General features: G+C 31.1%; 1 protein-coding gene across 1 annotated transcript in view; it reads right to left on the bottom strand.

The window, feature by feature from the left end:
• LOC140447881 (uncharacterized) overlaps positions 1–17,172 on the bottom strand; it is a 42,332-nt gene extending 25,160 nt beyond the window's left edge. Inside the window, exons 1-2 of the mRNA XM_072540791.1 lie at positions 16,995–17,172; positions 13,859–13,991 (exon numbers count right to left, since the gene is read on the bottom strand). Of these exons, the coding sequence (XP_072396892.1) occupies positions 13,859–13,991; positions 16,995–17,121 (260 nt within the window). The 5' untranslated portion in view covers positions 17,122–17,172. The remainder of the gene's footprint in view (positions 1–13,858; positions 13,992–16,994) is intronic.
• Positions 17,173–20,326: the final 3,154 nt, after the last annotated feature.

Below are 20,326 nucleotides of genomic sequence, written 5' to 3'. Positions count from 1 at the left end.
CATTAGAATAATCAATACCATCTAAAACATCAATGTTAAAAGAAATCATATATATATATATATATATATATTTATATATATATATATATATATATATATATATATATATATATATATAGATAAATATATATATATATATATATATATATATATATATCTATATATATATATATATATATATATATATATATATATATATATATCTATATATATATATATATATATATATATATATATATATATATATATATATATATATACAGGGTGAGTCATGAGGAACTTTACATACTTCTACCATATGTAGAGTCCCTCAGGGAGCATATCATGTGGCCACTAAAAAATGTCAACTCCTCTTCTTTATTAATTAACAGGGTGATTTGTGTAATTGACCATTTATTTCATTTTACTGTACTGTTTATACGGCTCATTTGATTTTTTAAATTTTTGCATGATACAGTACACTACTATCAAGCATTCGACTGGTATTAGCTAAACTAAAAAATTCCAGGACTGGCTTTGGAAAAATTAATTTAGGGATTCGTATTAAATATTACACCCTGTATAAATTTTTTTTAAAATGCAATAAGTGATTTTCAAACTACATAAATAGCCAATGAAAACGACATATGCGACAATGTTGTCGCACTTTTATTAAATTTTTATTGAACGATCAAATCTTACCAAAAATAGAACAACCATAATGAAGTATCAAATTATAAGGTATTATTTTAAACAAATGTTATAAATTTCAAACATTTTAATTAAAATGAGTTGCTACAACATAATCTAATACGTAGAAAATTAACATCTTTACTGTCACTTTGTATTATCTCTACGATAGAATCAATTGTTTTTCAATTTTAAATTTTTACTCATAGATCGTATTGGGGCATTATTTTCGATAAATAATAAATTAAATTGATTAAAAAGTCAAACCTCTTGTATGTGTTAGTTTTTGTTGATTGTAAATGACTAAAAATTTTATGTCAAATAATAATACATTGCATCAACTGTACTAAATAAAAATAAATCTAAAAAAGTTTAAAATGAAGGTTGGCGTTGACCGTTTGACGTTTCTTGATATTTTATACCCATTGCCATTATTGTCATTATCAATTGTTATTTATGTGTACAAGAATACATATTTCTTCTGTCATATCTACGTTAAGTACATTGTGTTAGTTTTGGTAGAGCTTTTGTTACTTTCGTTCAAAATGCCACATCAGTTTTCGACCACAGAATATGCAGACATAATATTTGTTTATGGATTCTGTAATGGGAATGGTAAGGCTGCTAGTAGAGAATATCGCAGGAGATTTCCTAATCGTCGAACTCCCAGAACTCCCCTAGTCATCCAACATTTGGGTCAGTTTTTAATTATTTGCGAGAAAATGGCACTTTTCCTAGTGGAACAACAGAGCGACATGTAGATGAAGCGCAGGAAGATGACATTATGGACGCCGTTACTATGAACCCTACAATAAGCACTAGACAAGTAAGTCGAGAACTCAATGTTACTCAATCAAAAGTAAGTAGAGTCTTACAAAAAAATAATCTATACCCATATCACATTCAAATGGTTCAGCGACTACATGCTGGAGATGAGATCGATAGGTTGGAATTTTGTAGATGGATTAACAATAATCGACCAACGCTATACAGGACACTATTTACAGATGAAGCTCAATTTACCAGAGACGAGATAAATAATTCACGAAATTCACATCTGTGGGCAGAAGAAAATCCCCATGCTATTAGAGAACGTCGTTCTCAGTTAAGGTTTTCGATTAACGTGTGGATTGGTGTCATAAATAACCAATTAGTAGGTCCTCACTTTTTTGATGGTCCTTTAACAGGGCAGGTCTATTTGAACTTTCTACAAAATTATTTGCTGAATTTGCTTGCCAACGCGAACGTTGCTATCCGAGGGATGTATTTTCAGCATGATGGAGCACCCCCACACTTTTTACTGGCAGTGAGACAACATCTCAAAAATGTTTATGGCAACAGGTCGATAGGACGTGCAGGTCCTATTTCGTGGCCTTCAAGATCCCCTGATTTCAATCCCGTTGATTACCATATTTGGGGACGATTGAAGCAACTAGTTTACGCAGTGAATATTAATAACCGACAACAATTAATTGATAGAATTATACATTGTTGTAATACTATTAGAAACGATCCCCAGAGTATCCGTAATTCAATACGTCAATTAACAATTCGGCAACAAAAATGTGTACAGGCAGCAGGGTTCCATTTCGAAAATCTATTTTGAATTATTTTTATTTTGTTACCATTATTGTATCTTTTCCAGTTCTAATTTATGGGTTTATCATAACTATGTAGATATTTTTAGTTTTTTTTTTAAATTGTTCTTCGTTATTGTTAGTAGTTACTGTTTTTTGTTGTGCAGTGACTCAGTTTATCATTTCAATTAAAATGTTTGAAATTTATAACATGTGTTTAAATTAATTACCTTATAATTTGATACTATATTATAATACTATACATAATTCATTATGGTTGTTCTATTTTTGGTAAGATTTGATCGTTCACTAAAAATTTAATAAAAGTGCGACAACATTGTCGCATATGTCGTTTTTATTGGCTATTTATGTAGTTTGAAAATCACTTATTGCATTTTAAAAAAAATTATACAGGGTGTAATATTTAATACGAATCCCTAAATTAATTTTTCCAAAGCCAGTCCTGGAATTTTTTAGTTTAGCTAATACCAGTCGAATGCTTGATAGTAGTGTACAGTATTATGAAAAAATTAAAAAAAATCAAATGAGCCGTATAAACAGTACAGTAAAATGAAATAAATGGTCAATTACACAAATCACCCTGTTAATTAATAAAGAAGAGGAGTTGACATTTTTTAGTGGCCACATGATATGCTCCCTGAGGGACTCTACATATGGTAGAAGTATGTAAAGTTCCTCATGACTCACCCTGTATATATATATATATATATATATATATATATATATATATATATATATATATATATATATATATATATATATATAATTTCTGCTTCCCTAATTATTTTACACCAAAAGTCAAGCATCTGTATTAAAAACAAATGTTATAATTTTTCTACGAATTAAGCGTACTCCAAAATTTTGCAAAAATATAGTACATTTTCCAGGCCACTCATTAAAGTCAGGTCACGGTCACACGCGGTACAAGAATGTGTATGACTTGTTGCGTTTGGTCATATTGATTATTCTGATATTTGACAATATTTGAATTGTTAATATTTTTATTTTATGATTGAACTAGCGGACCCGACAGACTTCGTTCTGTCAAATAGATTTGGAATGTGGCAGTTTATTTCTTTAATTCTCCTGAACAGAACCGTCACCATGATGATAGGGCGGTGTGTCAGGATCAGCTCGGGTGACCTAAGTATCTTCGTTTCCACGAACTTTGGCCACCCTTTTGGACCCACTAAAAACCCCGACTGGGATGTCTGCCAGAGGGCTTCAAACTAAGAGGGGAACTTAAGGTTCAAACCTGATTGAAAAATAATCTAAAGAGATATTTAGGATTAACCTAAAGGTGACAAATATTTATAAAGCGGTTGCTTCATTGATAAAACATAGAGATAATTAATTATTTATTATTATTATTATTAACATAGGGTTAATAACCTATGTAATAAAGAATAATAAAATAAAACGTATATAAGTATTTTCAGTAATCGCTTTATTGTAAATCAAGTGAATCAAAATTATTAACAAAAATCTGTTTTATTTTTATTGTAGTGTTGTTCTGAAGCTATTTTCTTATGGCATTTTAAAGTAATTTTAAGAACGATTTCCGAAATGGAAATTGAAACGTCAATAAACGTAATTTAACCTTTAATTGTGGCTTATTCCCATTTAAATAGTAATTACTTTATTGTAGTGGTTTATGATATACACTGTTTTTTGTTTGATTACCTGGTAAATATACAAACAAATCTGATGGTTTTCCAACACGGGAACAGCAACATACAATTGACCATATGAGAAACATGGGTTTTCTAGAATAATACCACAAACACCTAATGATTGCCCCTAGGACTTATTTATGGTCATAGCAAAAACAAGCCGCACTGGAAACTGTAGTCGTTTAAATTCAAATGGTACATCAGTCGAAATCATTGGGGTGTGTGGTATCAAAACGTCTTCTTCTTTATACCTTCCTTTTAGTATAGTTGCTTCTATCACATTGTTCAATATTTTTTTTATCGCTAACCGTGTGCCGTTGCAAAGACGCGGTTATTTGATATTTCTCAACATTATAACTACCGATCCAACCTTTAATTTGCAGATTGTGAAGTGGCAATCCTGGTAAATCCAGCGAGTTTAAAAATTTAGGCGGATAGTTGACGACATCATCTTGGTTAGTAGCCGAATCAACTGATTTATATATCCTCAATTCGCCTGTAATTTGTTCTTGAATTTGAAATTAAATTCATTTACCGCTATGTTTTTTGCAGCCAATATAGCCCGTTCGCTAAACCAATCATGGTTTCTGTAATTTTGAGCAACATCTGGAAACACCTTTTGAATCAGTTCATCTTTTGATCAAGTTAACTGACAAAAACTTTAAGGAAAGTTAATGCAACCAGTCAAGGTGTCTATAGGAAATTTGCCATTACCAATGTCAATAATGAGTTGTTTAGAGAATATGTCTCCAGATTGGTCATTTTGCAACTCGACATGCATATTCTTGCTTAAGTGTAATACCTTAATGTTTCCACAAATTGGAGGACTTTAAACATGCATTGAGTGCAATTTTATTTTGTGAGCGAATTGTGAGCTAATATCAATGAAATCAAAAAAGTTTTTCCTGTACCACCAAGTGCATCTAAGAAGTAAATCCCTCCTATTTTATCATTTGTTACTTTCATAAGTGTATCAAATACATACTTCTGTTGTTCACTCAATAGTGGAAAATATTTGTATGGGAAAAAGAAAAGGTTGTTTTAGAGTTTTCCCGGAAATTATTCGAATTTTTCTCACCATAATAGCCGTTCTTAGACTTCAAGGAACATTTAAAAAAAAGAATTGTTAATATTGGTCCATGCGTTGTTGAGTTATGCGCTTACCAACACATTATGTGATTCATTTTTATATTATATATTATAAACAGCAAATTTTCACAAATGCTACTACTATTAGTGAAGAATAAATAGAACTTTGTAAACAATAAATTATATTGTTTACAAACCAATAAAATTGATGAAATGTATTCAGTTCACGAAAAATAGTAATAATGTTGAATGTAGCTATATTTAATGTAAATATAATATAATGCACTCCAATTCAATTCCAGGTTATACAACAATTCAAAGAATTTGAATATAGTTTTACTGTGATTCTTCCTAAAAATAATTTATGATAATTTCTAAACATAAACCTATAACAAATATTCAAACAATAAGCTCTTTTGTACTAAGCAGTATTCCACATTAGCCAGAACGCGTGGCGTTATTTTTGCACACTCTTCAATAATTCGCATGATAAATGGTTCAATATCTGTAAATGTTTGGTCAGAATAGACTTTTGATTTTAGAGGCCCTCAGATAAAATAATGGTTTGGAGATAGATCTCCCGATCTCGGGGGCCACTTAATATTTCAGTCAGGTCCAATTAAATAATTATTAAAGCTGTTTTTAACGAATTCCTTAACCTTCCAGTTATTGTGCGCAAGGCATCCATCCATTTGAAACCAAATTTCTTCTTCATCTGCAGCTATTACTGCAAGTCTGGGTAAAATCTCTTCTTGTAGCAAGTCTAAAAACTTTTTTGAATTTAAATTTTCCTCGTACAAAAATGGTCCAATAATATTCTAAATCTAAATCTAATAGTCTAAATATTCCTAACCAGACATTTATTTTTCGACGATATTGCGTATGGCTTTCAATAATATCCTCAGGCTTTCTTGTCGATCAAATCCTATAATTTTGAACATTTGGTTCATTATTTAATGTAAATGTACATTCATCACTAAACAAAATGTTTTTGAAAAATTGTCTGTCTACATTAAGACGGGTCTCCACCAAAGGAAAATTGGCAACTTTCGTGTTGTCAACATGCGTTGGTGACAAAAGTTTCCGAAATATGTTAATGTTGCCAACAAAAATTGTAAACAAATGTTGAGAACCTTGTTTCTCTTTTTGGCGGTAACATCAAAGGAATGCGCGTGTTGAATTTGAAATTAAATTCATTTACCGCTATGTTTTTTGCAGCCAATATAGCCCGTTCGCTAAACCAATCATGGTTTCTGTAATTTTGAGCAACATCTGGAAACACCTTTTGAATCAGTTCATCTTTTGATCAAGTTAACTGACAAAAACTTTAAGGAAAGTTAATGCAACCAGTCAAGGTGTCTATAGGAAATTTGCCATTACCAATGTCAATAATGAGTTGTTTAGAGAATATGTCTCCAGATTGGTCATTTTGCAACTCGACATGCATATTCTTGCTTAAGTGTAATACCTTAATGTTTCCACAAATTGGAGGACTTTAAACATGCATTGAGTGCAATTTTATTTTGTGAGCGAATTGTGAGCTAATATCAATGAAATCAAAAAAGTTTTTCCTGTACCACCAAGTGCATCTAAGAAGTAAATCCCTCCTATTTTATCATTTGTTACTTTCATAAGTGTATCAAATACATACTTCTGTTGTTCACTCAATAGTGGAAAATATTTGTATGGGAAAAAGAAAAGGTTGTTTTAGAGTTTTCCCGGAAATTATTCGAATTTTTCTCACCATAATAGCCGTTCTTAGACTTCAAGGAACATTTAAAAAAAAGAATTGTTAATATTGGTCCATGCGTTGTTGAGTTATGCGCTTACCAACACATTATGTGATTCATTTTTATATTATATATTATAAACAGCAAATTTTCACAAATGCTACTACTATTAGTGAAGAATAAATAGAACTTTGTAAACAATAAATTATATTGTTTACAAACCAATAAAATTGATGAAATGTATTCAGTTCACGAAAAATAGTAATAATGTTGAATGTAGCTATATTTAATGTAAATATAATATAATGCACTCCAATTCAATTCCAGGTTATACAACAATTCAAAGAATTTGAATATAGTTTTACTGTGATTCTTCCTAAAAATAATTTATGATAATTTCTAAACATAAACCTATAACAAATATTCAAACAATAAGCTCTTTTGTACTAAGCAGTATTCCACATTAGCCAGAACGCGTGGCGTTATTTTTGCACACTCTTCAATAATTCGCATGATAAATGGTTCAATATCTGTAAATGTTTGGTCAGAATAGACTTTTGATTTTAGAGGCCCTCAGATAAAATAATGGTTTGGAGATAGATCTCCCGATCTCGGGGGCCACTTAATATTTCAGTCAGGTCCAATTAAATAATTATTAAAGCTGTTTTTAACGAATTCCTTAACCTTCCAGTTATTGTGCGCAAGGCATCCATCCATTTGAAACCAAATTTCTTCTTCATCTGCAGCTATTACTGCAAGTCTGGGTAAAATCTCTTCTTGTAGCAAGTCTAAAAACTTTTTTGAATTTAAATTTTCCTCGTACAAAAATGGTCCAATAATATTCTAAATCTAAATCTAATAGTCTAAATATTCCTAACCAGACATTTATTTTTCGACGATATTGCGTATGGCTTTCAATAATATCCTCAGGCTTTCTTGTCGATCAAATCCTATAATTTTGAACATTTGGTTCATTATTTAATGTAAATGTACATTCATCACTAAACAAAATGTTTTTGAAAAATTGTCTGTCTACATTAAGACGGGTCTCCACCAAAGGAAAATTGGCAACTTTCGTGTTGTCAACATGCGTTGGTGACAAAAGTTTCCGAAATATGTTAATGTTGCCAACAAAAATTGTAAACAAATGTTGAGAACCTTGTTTCTCTTTTTGGCGGTAACATCAAAGGAATGCGCGTGTTGTCGACATTTTAACGGCTTTGTGGGGACGGTCGCTCAGTTGGAAACAGAAACATGTCTGTAGTAATAACGTGGACAAATGAACTTATTGATACCTTAATTGATTTATATCACACCCAAAGTGTACTATGGAATCCAAAAGACGTAAATTATAAAAATAAAAATAAGAAAAAGGATGCCTGGAAAACCATCAGTGATGTGATGGGGCTACACGAACTTGAAATACAAAGGAAAATAAAAAATTTGACGGCACAGTTTTTCAGAGAAAAGAAGAAATTAAAAGAAGAAAATAAATCGGGTTCAGCTACTTCTGATACTACAAAGTGGTTTGCGTACCAACGACTTCTATTTTTATCAGACAAAAATGAACCTAAGTTATGCCTTGAAAAGGGATTAAATGAAAAACATGTAAGTATGCAACAATATTGTATTTATTTTACGATTTATAAGCTATGAATAACTACGATTGAAAGAGGATCATAACGTATCATATTCTAGTAATTTAGCAGTTAGTAGAAAGTTAGTTAACTTCTAACTTAAAAAAAAAATAAAATAACTTCATAAAATTAATATTATTAATGCATTAATTAATTTTCTTGCTGTTTGTTTCGTTACTTTATATAATTTGTTAATAGTCATTTTGTCAAGGAATGTTCCCTTGTTTGGTCATAAAAAACTCTGCAAATTCTTGTCTCACATCTTTCGCAGCACTACTTGATTTCCGAGCTCTCTTATCGAAACTATGGAATGGCATATTCTTTTTCATCTCGTTCCTCCAAGCTCCAGAAATAATATTACCACTGTCTTTGTCTTCAGAATTGAAAGTTCCAGGTGGAGTGTAGGTGGTCCTTGATTTTTTTTTCTTAAATAATTATGTAAACAAATACAAGCAGTCACAATTGTCTCCGCTTTCGTTGGTTCAAGTAACATTATTTTTCTGAAAACTCTAAATCGTGCAGATAATATTCCGAACACATTCTCTGATACCCTTCGCGCTCTTGATAGTCTATAATTAAATATTCTTCCCTGTGATCCTTTTTCTTGGGTACCTGGATAAGATTTCATCAAATTTGGTGACAATGGAAAAGCATCGTCACCCAGAAAAACATAAGGAACAGCCATGGCTCTACCAGGAAGCTTTTCATTATTAGGTAGATTAAGTTTACATTCGGACAACATTCTTTTGAACTGGGTATTTTCGTAAACACCACCATCCGATATGCGTCCCTGGCAGCCAACATTCATATACAACACTTCGTAATTTGCATTAGACAGAATAAAAAGCACAATGCCAAAAACCGATTTGTAATTAAAGTAATCGCTTCCACTGTGTTCTGATGATTGAATCATAATATGTTTTTCGTCCATAACTCCTGTACATTGTGGAAAATTCCATAGATTATTAAACTGTGTTGCCACTACTTTCCACTCTTCAGCAGTTCCAGGCATCTATAAAAAAATATATTTTTAGGATTCTGGGTCGGAAGAAGTTGAGGCAGAAATCTCCCAAAATCAAAATCTGTGACCAAATGAGGGAAATACAAGTAATACAATAGTCCCACCATCATCGGATTCAGAACCACCGAATTCACAACCAGGTCCGTCGACAGCGCCTTGTATTGGGAAAAAAACTAAATGTTCAGAAAGGAAGGTTTCAACTGGTGACCAAAGGCAAGAGGAAGCTTACAACGTATTGAAAGAACTTCAAGCTAAGAAAAATCGCCATAAATACAGTGCCTTTGGTTGCAATGAAAATGGAAGCTTTAAAATCAAGTTATGCTCAAAATGTGGTGGAGCATGAAATATCAAATATTTTGTTTCAAGCAAGTATTGGAAAATATGACTATCCTGCTACTGGACATTCTGGACAAATGACTCCAATTTCAACACATTCATCAAGTTCCAGTTTTCCCATACATCTACCTCTTTCATCACCAGATGACACATCATCACTCACATCACACTACAATCAATTCATCACTAAACAAAATGTTTTTTAAAAATTGTCTGTCTACATTAAAACTCACTAAAATTTTAGCATCTATTTCTCTTAGTTTTTGATGGCATTGAAATTTGAAAATTTTTAAGGCCGTGGAATTATGAATATTAAACTGGTCTGCAATGGCCCGAGAACTTTTTCTAGGATTTTCTACAACTGCTGTTAACACATTTATTTCATTTTGATTTTCTAAATTTTTTGATACCTCAGCAATATTGTTTTTACAGGTACAATTAGAAATCACTGTCAGAGTATTTTCAAAATTTTGTAAAATCCTTTGAATTGTTGAATGACTTGGAATTGGAATTGTTGGAATTGGTCTATTGAGATATCTTAGTATATCTCTACGCTAAATAATGAACTGACAACTTGCACACTATCGCCTGAATAAAACATTTTTAATATTGCTTCTTTTTCCTCAACTGAATACATTTTTTAATCAACTATATTGTTTTTTAAACAATAAATCACAAAATTAAAATTTTGTCAATTCAAATATTGTCAAATATTAGAAACATCAATATGACCAAACGCAACATGTCATACATATTCTTGCACCGCGCGTGGCCCGACTTTTAGAGGTGGCCTGAAAAATGTATTATATTCTTGCAAAATTTTGTAATACGTTTAACTCGTAGAACAATTTGTTTTCGATACATTTTTCAGTCCTCTACAAATAGTTTTTTTTTAGACTTTTGGTGTAAAATATTTAGGGAAGCAGGAATTCAACAATTTAGAATTTCCATTATTGAGTTTCCTATGGCCCGTGTGACGATTTACCACCCTGTATATATATATATATATATATATATATATATATATATATATATATATATATATATATATATATATATATATATATATATATGAAAATTACTAAGTTCTCGGTTCGGCACCCATTTTGAAGCCATTATTAAGAGTGACACGGTTCCGTTCGAGTTCGGGATCTCAATCTGCCTCCTCCCCTGACTCGTGACGTACCAGTATCGTGTTCTGTATAAATACAAGAACCGTAAACGGCACTGAGGTCTCAATCTGCCTACTCCTCAGTGTCGAGTGTCGAGTGTCGGGTCACTCGACACTGAGGAGTAGGTCACTACTCTTTTGTTTATATGTTTATTGGTTGCTATTGTCGCTCGTCTACAAATTCACAATACTTTGTTACAAGTTTTTTGATTTTTCTAACTTTTATTTGTTTTGTTCTGTTTTCATTCTTGAGAAATATTTTCCATAAAATCCATTTTATAACCTAGATTAACACTTTAGGTAGTCACTATTGCTTTGTTATTGTAATAACATAATTATAACAATTATTAATTATCGGCCAAAAAATCCTACACAATAAAGTCTAAAATAGTTTCACGACTTGTACCTCTAATGGAATGTTGATAAAAACATATAATATTAATTGCCCCATTGTTCATTTTATTGCAAAGGCAAAGGTTAACACAACACAAAAGCTTCATATTTAGGTGAAATATTTAAATTTGTCTTACAAGTTATATTATGTCAACAGACATCTACTATTAATAAATTGTTTACTATTAATTTCATTTTTTTAAATAGCTAGAAACAGCAATTTTTGAAAAGGAGATAACCCATTTACAAATGGGTTAGTTATCTCTTTTTCAGGTATTAATAAAAAAAGTAGTCATTATAATACAAATAATATTGTTTATTACAAACATTAAATGACTACACTAAATTTGGAAAAAAAAACAAGAACATTTAAAATAAATAGAATAGTTTATTATTTTTTGTTCGATTTCTTCTGAACTGGAATTATCTAAAATTTATTATAGAAGGTTTTTAATGTCTTCAATTTTTTTGTTAGAATTTTCCCGTAATATGCAAGGAGGTTTTGAGGATCGGCACAAATATAGATGGGCTGCCCCTTACAGTATTTAAAAGTTAAAAACGATCCTCAAGAATGTGATTAATATATATGGTATAGCTAATACCATACCCAAATTATCTGAGAAAAAGCTAAATTCATAGTAAGAATTAATACCGCAACTAAGCTTTTAGTTTTTTGGAACTTCCGTACCAAAGCTCCGTGTAGACAAAACTTTCTTGAAAGAAATCTGGCCACCATGTTCTAAAAGCAGTTACTTTTACATGAGTAATATATCTGGCATGAAATTTATTGTAAGTAGATAAAACACGATTAGGTCTTCATATTCCTCTATAGAGGAAATACTGTGATTTTTATTCATTACTAATGCCAGACGATATCAAATAACAATATTATTTCGATTCTGACCTGGACATAGTTGCAGCTCTTCAAAGTTTTCTAGAACTTTGTTGTTTATATAGTCACTTAAAAACGAGCTAACATCATCTGAGCATTTGTGTCCTTAGTGTTCATCGTAGAAGTAAAAGTTGCTCTAACAGTTTTAAGATTGTCAAAATTCATTTACCCACAACTGACGATAATAGAAGTTTGGGAAAAATGGAAGGAAGAATGTCGGTATGCAGAGTAAAGTATTTGACAGGAGAAGACCGGGACCTGGTCATATCTCGTGGTTAAAAAACCTCCGAAAATGGTTTAGGATGACCTCCGCGGAGCTGTTTCACAGATCAGTCAACAAAACCATGATAGCCTTGATGATCGCCCCCGCGATCAGTGTATTCCGGACCGGATAATGCACTGAAGAATAAGCAGAAGAAGAAAGGAAGAAATTTGCACCCAATAAAAACGTATAGCTGTGAACTCGACATTTTCTTTGCATAACGTTCTCCTTACTCGATTTTTGTAAAATATTTTTTTGTTAACATCTGTTTTATTAAAAAGTGATTATACCTTGACATTTATAAATAAAGAATTTTTAACAATAGACCGAATGAAACAGAACAACTTAGAATGGGATCCTACAAGATTCAGAATAAATAATACCAGGAAAATAATACCAAACATAAAAGGAATATCGGAAAAATCAAAAACGATAGGAAATAAATTCAACATTTCAACAACATACCAAACAACAAAAATATTGAGTTCTATTTTATCGTAAACGAATCTTTGCAATAAATAAGGAAGAACAAAAAATTGTATTTATAAAACACCTTGTGAGTGCGATCATTTTTATTTAGGAGAATCATCAAGACCGTTCACTGTTAGAGTAGGTGAACATCAATCTTACATTAAAAATAGAAAATTTTATAGATTTTAAATGTGTAAACACACATGGAAAATTGGAAAATGAACATAGGGTTCAACATAGGTTCAACGATTCAAGTATAGTCCTGAAAGAAACAGATGGCAAGAAGAGAAAAGTGATAGAGGCGACTTTTGATATGCTAAATAAGACCAATTGCGTCGCAAATTCCTCGACAGACTGCAGTAGGATCTGGATACCCATATTTAAAGAGGAAATCAATAAAAAGAAAATACCACTATTAGTAAGTCAATAACATAATCAATGAAATATAGAGGACAGATCATTTATGATTTTTAAATATTTAAAAATATTTAAAATATAACTAAATATAAGACCAAATACTTACTGTGTCGGGACAGTACTACGAGGCTTTTTCCTGTTTTTTTTTTCGTCATGATTTACTATGGAATCACTAACGGGAGAATTTCACTGTCATCAGAAAATCGCTGTTAAAGTTAATATTATACAATTGAATAAACTACCTTATAATAAAGTCGTCCTGGGAACGCAACTCAACAATATTGACAATATTATTTTAAAGTCGTCCACTTTAAAATATATATTATATGTCTGAATTTTCAATGTGAATGAGTCAGATAAAATAAATTATTAGAAGAATTTTTCATCGAGTAACAAAAAAATTTGTTTATTCAGATTTTTCTATTATAGCAGAATGACAATAACATGTAGCTAAAATTCCTAGTACTTAAATTAAAATTTTATCAAAAAACGTCCTTACCTTTTCGATAAAGAGGTAGTGCTTGGATTACTATAACCTATATTTATTTTTTTCTTTGCATCCATATATATTTCTGGATATGGAATAAGTTTCTCACATAAATCAGATTCTCGTGATTGTGAATCTCCCGAAGCTAAAGTAGAAATAAAAATCTATATATTTAGCAAAATTTAATAATGTTTAATATAAACTAACTAAATTATAAGTAACACCGACGATGCTATTCTGGAAGTAGAATTCCGAAGTAGGAATAAAAAAGTAGCTACAATTCACAAAAAATAATAATAGTGAAAACTGGATCGTTGACAAGAAACAGGAAGCAAAGATGTAATAGAAATAAAACATATTAAGAAAATAGCAGGCAAGACTAAATGGAAGAGAGTGGAATGTGAAAAAATAAAAAATATCATTGGTCAAGAACAAAAATGATAAAGAAACAGGTAAACTGATCGGTCACGTGGTACGAATTAATCAAACCTGACTGGTAAAGTAAATAAAGGTAATGTAAAACTTAACTAAAAGAAAAAGTAGGCAGACCAAAAAGTAAGTGGCTGGAGCAAAGAGAAGAATGTGTAAAAACAAGTGTAAAAATCGTAGAGGAGATAAAGAAATTAACAAATAATAGAAGAGGGTAGAATAAATGGAAAAATGATACACTGAAAGACACTCCGATACTTGAGAGGGTAAGGGGAGCGGGAGAAGAAGAAGAAGAAAATAAATATATCCTAACTGGAATTCGAAAGGGGAAAATAAACATATGTTAAACTAAAATTGTGGTTAATTCGCAAAAATAATAGTAAATTATGACACAATAAGAAATGCATAAAAACATTTAGAAACAAAATTAACTTATTATTTATTTAAAAGCTTATTAACCCTTCAGACAGATCAATAGTTAGTGTAAATGTATTATATTATATGCAAATGTTTCTAGTTATTATTATTTTAAAAATTCAATATAACAAAATGGTAGTGTTGATATAAAATATTATTTTATTAAATTAAAATAATATACGACGACAATTTTGATGAACTTTTATTGACTAAGCTAAACGTGTGTATAGAACTGAGTTTCAAATAATACTTCTAAAAATACATTACAAAGCGTCTAACAGAAGCCCCAAATAGAGGGGAGGTCATTTCTAAAAACTATAAAATTTTATCTTGGGAAAGCAAATATTGTCCTTCTCAGAAATCCATAAATACATAGCGGGCACGAAAACAATGAACCGCTTGATTCGATTAACTGTAAATGTTAAAACTACCTAATTTCTAAAGACAGGGATTATTATCTACAACATTTCCCAACAAATATGTAAAACTGATAAACATTTTAATCTTTTAATAGATTTCTGGAAGCTAATTTACCCAAACTTTAAGAACTACCGATATCAATCTAAAATAATAAAGTAAAATCGACAAACAACATAAAGTAAATTATAATGGGAAGGAACAGGTAGACTCTTTTCTAATGTACAGTCTCTCTTTATAACGATTTCCTAAATAACCAGTAATTCATGACTTTTCACCGTTCAATAGTTGATGGCAAATATGTTACTGTGTTTAAATCCCAAAATACCTGAGACTCGAGCTTAAGAAATGCGGCCACCTCTCCTAGAGAAAAGTGGCTTAAAGCGGAAATGGAGGGCGGTAGCAGAAAGAAGTTACGGAAATGTCTGCACGAATATTTAGATCGAGCTATGTTTCAATGGTTCCAGCAGCAGCGTATGAATCATATTTCATTTTCTGGGCTTGTGGTCAGGACAAAAGCTGAGTTTTTTGCACCTGAGCTTGGAATTGAGAATTTCAAAGTATCTGAGAGTTAGCTGAGTCAGTGGAAGCTGCGACACAAGATCAACTACGGACAGATCAGCGGAGAGGCCCACGATGTTAACAAAAACGTAACAGATGATGGGCTAGAAAACATGTAGACCTACAAAGCAAACAAGAGTGCAGTTGATGATAAGAAAATGGGATGTCGAGCTTAATGGCGAAAACAATTCTTTTGCTTGTAGACAATTTTCCTGCTTATCTTGTACTGTGCGATCTTCAAAACATTGAAGTTTATTTCCTGTCAGCAAACACAATGGTGTATCCTGCCAGCAAACACAACGACTGTCCTTTAGCTCATGGACCAAAGGGTCATCCAGAGTTTGACAAGCCATTACAAGAGAAGACTTTTGATGGTATTGGTTGAGAATAATGGCGATCTCAAACTAAACGTTCTTGGCGAAATCCTAAAGATTAGTAAATCCTGGGAAGAGGTGATGAGCGATACGATAAAACATTTTTTCAAACGCGCAGGATGGCTGGAAGATCAAAAATTGACTAAGGATAAAGATGACCTACCGTTAGCTATTTGGGACAGACAGTTTGAACTTTCTATCACCTACGGACTGGCAGAGCTAACAGATTTGGAAGAAGTTGATGAAAATGTAGCTACAACATTTGGACTTTCTAACGAGGACATCCAACCAGCAGTTAGTGTAGAAGAAGAAGCAGTGACCCGGATGTGGAAATAGAGCCAGAACCAGATCCGATACCTCAGCAGTCATTGGATGCGTAAAAAGTGCTTAATTGATTTTTTAGCCACCAGGGAGACGATATGAGTGCTGTGGAAGTTTCTTTGTGTCTTTAGGACAAGGTAATATCAGTTCTGTGGAAAGGGAAAAGGAAACAGAGCAAGGTGACAGAATTTTTCATTTTTCGTACATTGATAAAAATAATGTGCAGTACCATATTATTTCGTTACAGTACAGTAAACATTTTTTAATTATACAGTCATTTCTTTATACCGTATTGCTTATATCATTCTTTGATAAATCTATGTTGCGTACAGTATATACAGTGTTAAGTCATTTATAATCGTTTTGTTCAATTTTTCAAATTACAATAGGTTATTAAGTATAGTAACATTATTATTATAACAGTAACGATTTTCGTCTCTCTCTTCTTGATTTATAATGATGAAAATTCTCGGCCCCTTGCATATCGTTATAGAGAGAGACGACTGTATGTTAAAATATATTTTAATTGATCAGGCAAAATCATAAGACAAGAGATAATAATGACAATGTTTTTTAGTTTAATATTTTTTGCAGTTTAATTCATAGTTAGCGGTTAATCTATAGTTTACCTGCACAATAAACACTTTTAAAACAATCCTCACAGTAGGGCATGTGGTCTCTTCCTTCTATCATTTCTGCTTTATAAAATTCTTCCTGGCATCCCACACATATTGAGATGTCTCCAAACTTACTCATAATTAATCCGAGTGATTTTAAAAATTTCACAAAAACGCAGCGAAAATGTCAAATACTGACATAGACATACTTAAGAAAATATGACATAGTGTTACCTTAATAGAACTAAATAGGCGAGCGGCGAACTCTCAAAAACTTGACCATGATCTATAACTCGTTGGTCACATGGCAAATTTGGTATTAAAATGTTCATAATAAAAATATGCTCAACTTTTCGATTTAAATTTTCTTAAATGGGGTTGGGAAATATGTAAATAAACAAGAAACAACAAAATTTTTGATTTTAGAATTTTAATAAAATTTTATATTTAACTTGAGGTATCTCGGCTCCGTTTAAAAAATACATTTCTGCAAAAACAAAAAACAACGTGACCGAACTCTTAATTTTGATCATACTTACGATATAGTAAGTTTACAATTACATAGAACATGTTCGAGGAACTGAAAACTATGGTGGAGGAACTCGCAAACAGCCCACAATATATCCCCACTAAAAATTAATATCACAAAAATAAAATCAATCATAAACAGAGACGACCCTAGAGGCCTAGAAGAATATATCTACCTTTTCCAAACTACCTAAGATTTGCCAATGACATCGTTTTATTATCTGATGAGACGATGGGAGTTGATAAAGCTACAAAAATTCTGGAAACGATCTATGAAACGTAAAAATAATTGGTCTTAATACTTAATAATAACTTAATACCTCAAACAAAAAATTTATGACAAACTTTGTAGACAAACAGAAAAGTCACCAATCGACAGAAGAAGTATCGGACGACCGCGCAAAAGATGAAGTGACAACCTTCCATAGAGGTATTAATCCGCCAATGAACAAGCAGAATTACTTAATACACACTGCAATATATACCACCCTTTCCAGCCCTTCTGACAAAGAAAATTTTTTTTAGACAGTTTTTGTCTTGTGAATGATGCACCTTTACTATTCAAAAGTATATTTTTACAAAAAAAAATAGTTCTACCCGCTTGAGGGTTAATATAGACGAAATTTTTAAAACATATTAACATTATTGGTTTTAGCAAAACCTTACGAAATAAAAATGAGTACTTTCTCTCGTTAACTTATGGTTTTGAACTTTACTTAAACTATGTTTATATTCGGTACACAACTTTTAATTACATAAAAGATACAGTTCAGTTGAGTCAGCTCTGAACTTCCGATACCATCAGTCTATTAGTGCTTCTTTCAAATCTTTAATATGCCTATCACGCATCAAGATCGTAGAACACGTATTTTTAGACTTCTATTTGTAGTGATACTTATTGTTTGAATAGAAATTGGTATTTTTGTAAAAATTTCTTGTACGGGTTGTTGATAGTCGCTTTTACTTTATTCGATTCTTTAATTAATGATTTATTTAATAAGTAGACTTCGGCAAATATGCAAATAAAAATGTAGAAAATATGCGCATAAATATGCACGTGTTTACCCGAAAATATGCAAATATTTTACAAATAAATAAAAAAATCGTAAAATAGTAACAATTTAAAAAAAAAAGTGTACATAACTAAATATTTCCTACTATTCATTAAGATTTACATTTATTTTAAGTAACTACATCATTTTTAAGTATGAATAAACTTATTTAGAATTATGGTAACAATAAATGACCAAGTGGTGTTCAAAATTTTCTAACAAAAACTTGTGGCTTCTGTCTGAGTACATATATTTATATATGGAAAAACTTCGTTCAACATCAACTGATGTAACGGGAGCATTTTTCAAACTAACCAAAACATTTGGTTCTAAATTAATTGTTTCCGAAATATTTCCAGCTAGAACACTGACTACTTCAGAAAGAATATGGTAACCTTTATTTTTTTCCATAGTAGCTTCAAATTTTTTTAAAATATCTTTTCCAATATTACCTCTAACGTTCCGACAACATGACGCAAATTCTTTTATTAATTCTGTACTTTCGAACAATGACAGTTTTGGTGATTCTAACTGAGTAATTGTTTTTTGAACAAAACTAAAATTTGATTTTATAAATGAAAGTTCTTGTTGAAGCAAGCTACTCTGAAAAGTTTGTTTAGAATCCAAAAGAGATTGGGAACTTTCATCTGTTAACGTATCAATTATGTTCTTTATTTTAACAAAATGATCTGCATAAAAATTAGCTGCTTCTAACCATGTTCCCCATCGCGTTAAAATAGGTTGTGGTGGAAGAGGAATGTTAGGTAGCATTTCTTTATAAAGTTGAATTCTTATAGGAGATTTAAGAAATACTTTTTTGACACTGGATATCATGGTATTTACAAGAGGAAACTTTTTTCGTATTTCCTCTGCAACTCTGTTTAATCCATGCGCTACACAAGTAACATGTATTAAATCTGGGAAAAATATTTTTAAATTTTGTCCTGCTTTCACCATATAAGGAGCAGCATCCGATAAAATAAGCAGTAATTTATTAGAAGGAATAGTTGTCGGAAGAAAAAAAGTTGCTCATGTTTCTTGTATAAAACGCGAAATTGTTAAAGCATTTGTTTTCTCAAGTTGCTGGCATGAAATAATATGAGATTTTGGTAAGGTATCTTCTTTAAGAACACCAATCAATAAATGAGCAATATACTTTCCTGAGGAATCAGTGGTTTCGTCTACATATATGTAAAAATAATTATCTGCAATTTCTTCCTTAATATTAATTAACACCGACGAGTATAGCCCGTTCACCTTATTTCTTCTTAGAGACCGATCACTTGGAACATTAAGTTTGCAATATTTTTTTAGAAACGAACTAAAATTTACATTTGCTAATTTTGAAAGCGGTATGTTTGCAGACACTAATGCGCGACACAAGTCTTCATTAAAAGTTTCTTGCTCATCTAATTTCTTTGAAGTAGATTGGAAACATTTAGCCATTGAAGTTTAATGTTTTCCTCCTATTTTTTTCAATGTGTGAAGCAGTTCTCACATGTTGGTCTATCTGAAATTTCTTTTCACATGCTATCTATAAATAAAAATAAAAACCTTTATTTTAACCCAACCTTTAAAATATAAAAATATACAAGGTGTTTTTGGTTAATCAAATAACTGGTTTGAAAAAAAAACACTCGCTAAGTGTTTTAAATGCAGTATTAATCCACAAATTAGTTTTTGTTACTAACCATTAGTACATCATATAACTTATTTTAAAATTCAACAAAAGTTTTTTTTTTGTTAATTCAATTACAATAAAAA

This window comes from Diabrotica undecimpunctata, chromosome 8 (assembly GCF_040954645.1).
Source record: "Diabrotica undecimpunctata isolate CICGRU chromosome 8, icDiaUnde3, whole genome shotgun sequence".
NCBI classification, from domain to species: domain Eukaryota; kingdom Metazoa; phylum Arthropoda; class Insecta; order Coleoptera; family Chrysomelidae; genus Diabrotica; species Diabrotica undecimpunctata.
The sequence above is the reverse complement of the archived record's forward strand: the minus strand, read 5'-3'. Positions and strand labels throughout refer to the sequence as shown.